Source organism: Emys orbicularis, chromosome 4 (assembly GCF_028017835.1).
Source record: "Emys orbicularis isolate rEmyOrb1 chromosome 4, rEmyOrb1.hap1, whole genome shotgun sequence".
Classification (NCBI taxonomy): domain Eukaryota; kingdom Metazoa; phylum Chordata; order Testudines; family Emydidae; genus Emys; species Emys orbicularis.
Window position 1 is genome coordinate 35,267,312 of NC_088686.1, and position 6,231 is coordinate 35,273,542.

Genomic DNA, 6,231 nt, shown 5'->3' on the forward strand with positions numbered 1-6,231 from the left:
TACAAGCTAATTTAAAATCCAGGTGTCTAGCCATCTGACGAGCACAAGCTCTGAGCAGTGTAAGCAAAATGAGTATCTTCCTCTTGGAACCTCTTACTGTCCTTTATCATGCTATGAATTGTGCATGAGTGAAATTAATTTCCTATTGAATTCAAGACATCTGAATTGTATTAGTGCCTTTTGCATCACACTGATAAAGGCTTTAATAGGTGAAGCAAGTAGCTAAGGGGATGCACTGATGAGATTTTCCCATTGGATGGCCATGTGTGAGCTGTGCAGTCCAATAGAGCTGGTAGCTGCTGTAACAGGAGCACAGCTTCCATGGCATGAGCTGCAGCTTTCTAGGAGACAGCTCGCAGGATTTTACTCTCTAACCTGGATAGAAATTTTGATACTGCAGCCATCCCATTAAGGAAAACTAACATTAGAAGTGAAATGGGACTAAGAGATGTGCATTTGAGTGTTATGTGTATACGGTGTATTTTCTGGGATGAGTGCAGTCCTAAACAGGTACCATAAATATTCATCCCCATCAATTACCAGCAAAGGGGCTGTCCTGGGATTGGTGGTCACAGCAGCTTTGCTGAGGAAAAGGTGGTTAGAAACCGAGAGGCATCTATTCTCCCATTGGTATGTGAGCTCCATTCCCATTAATGTTTACTGGCTATAACAAATGTGTTGAGACGAGTATGGATCCCTTTGTTGCAAAGAGATGTACTATGCAATTGTCCTGTTATCTCCCATTACACCAATGAAATCTGAGTGAGTTAAAACAATTCAAATTCAACCAGTTGGTGACCAGTTTGCTTGCTAAAAGTTGTTCTTTTATAAACAGTCCCCTCACCCTCCCTTTCTTATTTTGGTAGGGAAGACATGAGTTATCTGTGCAGATGGGCCTGAATCAAACCCCAGATCTGAATACACCTGAACTATGGGAAAATTCAGATCCAGATCTGAATTTTTTGACTTTGGTCCATCTTTAACTATTTGAATGTGAAGAATATTGGATAGAAGAATCTACTGATGGTTGGGTTTTTGTGGTATCATAAGAAGGTAACCAAAGAAATGTGGGTGTTTCACAATATTTTTCCTGGGTCTGTGGAAGTTTCCCTTCCTCACTGTTTTTTTTTTAAATTTAATTCTAAAATATTAGATCTTTAAATCTAAAAAAAAAAAAAAAAAGTCTGACAGCTAAAATGGCCAGAAGAATAAAATCCAAAATCATTCAGCAGCCCACAGCTGATGTTTTACTAGAACCAAATGGAATGTAACCCAAAAGCCTCAAGGATGATCTCATGATAGGAGCATTGGAGCAGGAAGCAGGAGATTTGTGGTTTATTTCTGGTCCTGCCACAGATTTCCTGTGAGACCATGAGGAAGACTCTTTAATTGCTCCCTTCCTCAGTTTCCTTATCTGTAAAATGGGGATAAAGATACACTCCTGTGAGGTAAAGTAATAACAAGGGAACTGCACTGATTTATGCCATCTGAGAATTTGGCCCACTGTCTCTGTAAATTGGAAAAAGTGTTTGCTGTTGCTGGACACAGTGGAAAATCTGATAGGCTGGGAAAGATAGTGTGGCACTCCATCCATTGCCTGGCTATTCAACGTGACAGACCACAGCAATCCACTTTATAGAAAGCTTCCACTGAGACATGTGTGACCAGAGTGGCCTCCTTGTACTATAGCAATGACAAACCTCCCTCTGGTTCACATGGTGGAGGACTGGAAAGGCAAAGTGATTCATAGTGTGTATGAAGAGAGATTAGAATCAAAAACAATATTTGGGTCCTTGCCAGCACCCAAATGCCTGGGCTTTCAAGGGAGTGTTCAATCATTGTAAGTACACTCATGCTCAGGCTGGGTAAAACTCATTTTAAGGGCTCATTAGAATGTATCAGATTGCAAACAGCCTGTAAAAGCTCAGGGGAAAAACATTCAATTGTAGCATGGGTTGTCAGTGGGGACAAATCCTGTGTTCTGTCTGTGGCTATAAACATATAGATGTGTAACACTGGAGTGCATCTTCCTTAAATAAAATGAAATATGCTAATTAGTGGCCAAAATGTAAAACAGGAAAATTAGATTCTGTATCTGGATTGAAACTGTTTAAGATAAAACAGAAAATATAACAAGTGAAGAGCCCAAATCCAAACTCTGGATCTAGATGGCCCTGAATAGTCAGAAGGGTCCCTCTTTCTAGACTGGACCAGGTCAAATCCCCAGATCCAAACAGGCCCCGGCTTTATGGAAGTTGGGATCCTGATTCAAATATGATGTTTCAGGTTGGGCTCATGTGTAGAAGTTAGTGAAATGTGCTTCAGATCAAAATATTTTCCATAATGTATATTCCACAGGGGGTTCTTTTACTGGTCTATCACTGATTTAAATATAGTGTGTGGTATATCAGAAAATGATATTCTCTACCTGTATTAGGCTTAGTCTTTGAAAAGTTGTTTGTGCCCTTAAACAAGCAGTAAAACTGGGGATCCAATACCTTCCTCCACAATATTATTTAATGCAAAGAAAAAACGTATGGAATATTCTGATCAGCCACACAGCAGCAGAACATTAAACCATTTTAGGAAGGGTCTAAGTGTAGGAAGGGGCTTGGGGATTCCAGCTGTTTCTCAGACCAGACAAACTTGTAGTCATTTCATAGGACAGAAGGAACCTGCTAATGAGAACCAGGAAATACTTTCATGAGTTTCCATGAATTGTAGAAGGCCTGGTGTTAAATATTTTTGCCATCTCATGGTTCCTACGCACGAACAGAACCATGTATGCTTATTTCAGGGGGAAATACTGATATCCATTATCGGGAGTGGTACAAGCCCTTAGTCTGGTTTTGGATCCTCGTCGGCCTTGCCTACTTTGCTGCTGTCCTGAGTATGATTGGAGACTGGCTAAGAGTTCTATCCAAGAAGACAAAAGAAGAGGTATGACTGCTAGTTGATCAATGATTTATCACTTTATAAGAGAACTTTAAATGCCAGATCACTGCTGGCCAGGGAGGGATGGTCCCTTATTTGAACTAATGCTAAATAATCCCTTGTATTTACCCTTTTGGCTGCTTCTTTTCAAGCCTCTTCCTTTTTTGTATTCTAGTGTGTGACTTAACGGCTCTGATCTCTTGATCCCTTAATGAGAGAGGGAGAAAAAAAAGGAATTGACTGAATCAGACTCTGTCATTAGCATTATAGCCCTATAGAGACTGCATGATATTAGGATTTATAGCACTATCATTATGGAAAAAGAGAAGAGAGCCTTCACCACAAAATTAGAAATTGGCCACAAAATCAGGATCCAGAATTTAACTTCCTCTCACTTGCAAAGGACTGGGGATTCATAGATTTTTTTTTTTTTTTTTTTTTTTTTAGCCCTGGAGTGACCATTATGATTGTCTAGTCTGGCCTCCTGCATAACACAGGCCAACATACTATTTCACCCAGTAATTCCTACATCAAGCCCAAAACTTCTGTTTGAGATATAGCATATCTTTTATATTTGACCCCAGGGTTTGGATCAGTCTATTATAAAGCAAGAGTCAAACTTTAATCTGTGGTGGATTTTGAACCCCGCTTCCCCTAAATTCAGGGATAGTGGTTCAGAGTCAGGGTTTGGGTTCAGGCCCATCTCTGTGAAAATGAAGTAGAAATATATTGTAAAAAAACAGAGGAAACTTTAGCCACTTTTCGCAAGAGCGGTCAGTGTCGTAGTACCACTTGCCCTTGGTTAATTTCAGCCAAAACACTGTCCTCCACAGTTCATAGGGAAGGGAAAACAATATACTAGTGACTCACTAATAATCAGGGTGGAAAGTGAGGGTAGCTGCCTTGGCTCCAGCATTATACTGTTAAGCATAATGTGGTTAATTTCACCCCGCCTACATCCCAACAAAATCTACTTTGGCAGATTAGTTAGGGAATGCGTAACCAACAAGTTGTTTGCCAAATTAGTACGGCTGTTCATTATCAAGAGTTATCTGTGAAGTCAGCTGAGACACCAGAGACACATTTGGCCTCAGGTGAATCTCCAAGGACACAAAGTGAGATGCATTATGGAAGAATTTGGTTTGTTTTGGTGGGCTGATCAGATGCGATATCAGCTTAAATCTATTCTCTTTTCAAGTTGGACCTTGGGAAAGGCCTGGACAGGCTTCAACATCAGTTATTCATTTCTCTCTCTTTTTTTCTGTCAGAAGAAATATTTATACAACACAGTAGCTATGTGAGCTCCCTATTCCTAAGTCATTATTCTATATTCATGTGCCTGGAGCTAGAAACATAACATAACAATAAATCACTTAGGGACATTTGAATGGAACTGTATGGCTCCTTGAAGCACCCACAGGGAATTTCCCAAGTGTTTTCAATCCTTGTGCTTTAGGAAACAAACTGATCAGCAGCTGGCATTTGGAAGAAATTCCAACACTTTGGTATATAATATTTGGATAGTTCAAGTGAATTATGGAGATTTTTACACTTCCCGTTAAAGACTGAAGCATTTGGTAACTTTCTGAGACAGGATACCAGACTAGATGGACCATAAGTTTCTTCCAGTATTAAAATAATTTAATAAGAATATAGATTTTACCTAAATTAATCACTGCAGGGTTCAATACAGAACCTTCAATGGGATTGCACAGGTGTAATTGTGATCACAGTTTGGGAAATAGGTCTCTATATAATTATGTTTATGACTTCTTAGTTATTAAAGACCTCAAAGCCTCATATGGAAAAATCCTTGGTTGCTGATGGTTCTTTGAGTTGCCTATCTACCTGACGAGTGCACAGAGGTTATCAATTAGTGGTTTTATTGTTTCCCTAATGAAGAAAGGGTTGGTCAGAGTGTGAGAGTATCCTTCTGACTTGCAAGCTGGACATAAAATGTCCACTGGTGGCAGCCAAATGCAAGAAGATAAACAACTTACTATATGAGATACAAATCGTTAGCCCGTCTAGACATAGTATGATTAAAGCTGAGCCTGATGCTACCACTGCCAAATTTTGGGGAAGTTTGGAGCAGGCTCCAGCTCCAGATCAAGTCTTTTCAGCTCTGGCCAATCTCTAATTCTATGACATAGAGTAAAAATGTGTGTTGTTATTCTACAGTGAGAATTTCCCTCTTTCCTTAGCATGTTTTTGTTTGTTTGTTTTCTGGAAGGTTGGTGAAATAAAAGCCCACGCGGCTGAATGGAAAGCCAATGTGACTGCTGAGTTCAGGGAAACCCGGAGGCGGCTCAGCGTGGAGATCCATGACAAGCTTCAGAGGGCAGCCACCATTCGGAGCATGGAACGTAGGCGCCTAGGGCTGGACCAGAGGGCCCACTCACTGGATATGCTCTCTCCGGAAAAGCGCTCTGTCTTCGCTGCCTTGGAGACGGGACGCTTCAAGGCCTCATCTCAGGAAAGCATCAACAACAGACCTAACAACCTGCGCCTTAAAGGGACAGAACAGCTCAACAAGCATGGGCAGGGGTCATCTGAGGACAACATCATCAACAAGTTTGGCTCCTCGTCCAAGCTGACCAAAAGGAAAAACAAAGACCTGAAAAAGTGCATCCCCGAGGATGTGCGGAAAATTTATGAGACCTTCCGACACCTCTCCTTGGATGAAGAGAAGAAGGAAGAGGAGACTGAGAAGATGTGTAACTCAGAGAACTCTTCTAGCACAGCTATCCTGACTAACTGTATTCAGCAACACTTGGACCTGGAAAATGGAACCATCCCCACTGAAACCAAAGAAAGGGAACATGAAAACAAAACATTACTTGAAGACAGAAATTAAATGTAAAAGATGCTTGACTTTAATTAACTTATGTTAGTGTTTTTATATACATACACACACATATATATATATATATATATATATTGAGACACGTGCCTTATACAGACTCCTTATTCAGTCTGAATTACATAGCATCGAAGAATATTTCACTGTGCCATAATGACTGAAGCTTGCTCTGCCAAAATGAATCAGAAACACAGCACTGGAGAATGGCAACAGAAAGCAACACATGGGGAAACTTCAGCCTGTGTAAGATGACAGTGGCAAAATGCAAAGGGAGAAACTTACCATGGCAATACAACTGGAGTGCTACCACTATGGCATAATGTTTGCAAAGGACAGCTATGTTAGAAGAACCTGTGGGAGGGTGAAAAAAGAGGCGAGAACTGTGTGTCTTTTAAATTGATCATGGCTTCACTGAGCCTCCCACTGGTGATTGA

At 40.6% G+C, this 6,231-nt stretch overlaps 1 protein-coding gene across 1 annotated transcript in view; it reads left to right on the plus strand.

Annotated features, from left to right (window-relative positions):
• The window catches only part of KCNK10 (potassium two pore domain channel subfamily K member 10), a 62,284-nt gene extending 56,493 nt beyond the window's left edge, over positions 1–5,791 (plus strand). Inside the window, exons 5-6 of the mRNA XM_065403942.1 lie at positions 2,798–2,940; positions 5,168–5,791. Of these exons, the coding sequence (XP_065260014.1) occupies positions 2,798–2,940; positions 5,168–5,791 (767 nt within the window). The remainder of the gene's footprint in view (positions 1–2,797; positions 2,941–5,167) is intronic.
• The last annotated feature ends 440 nt before the right edge of the window (positions 5,792–6,231 follow it).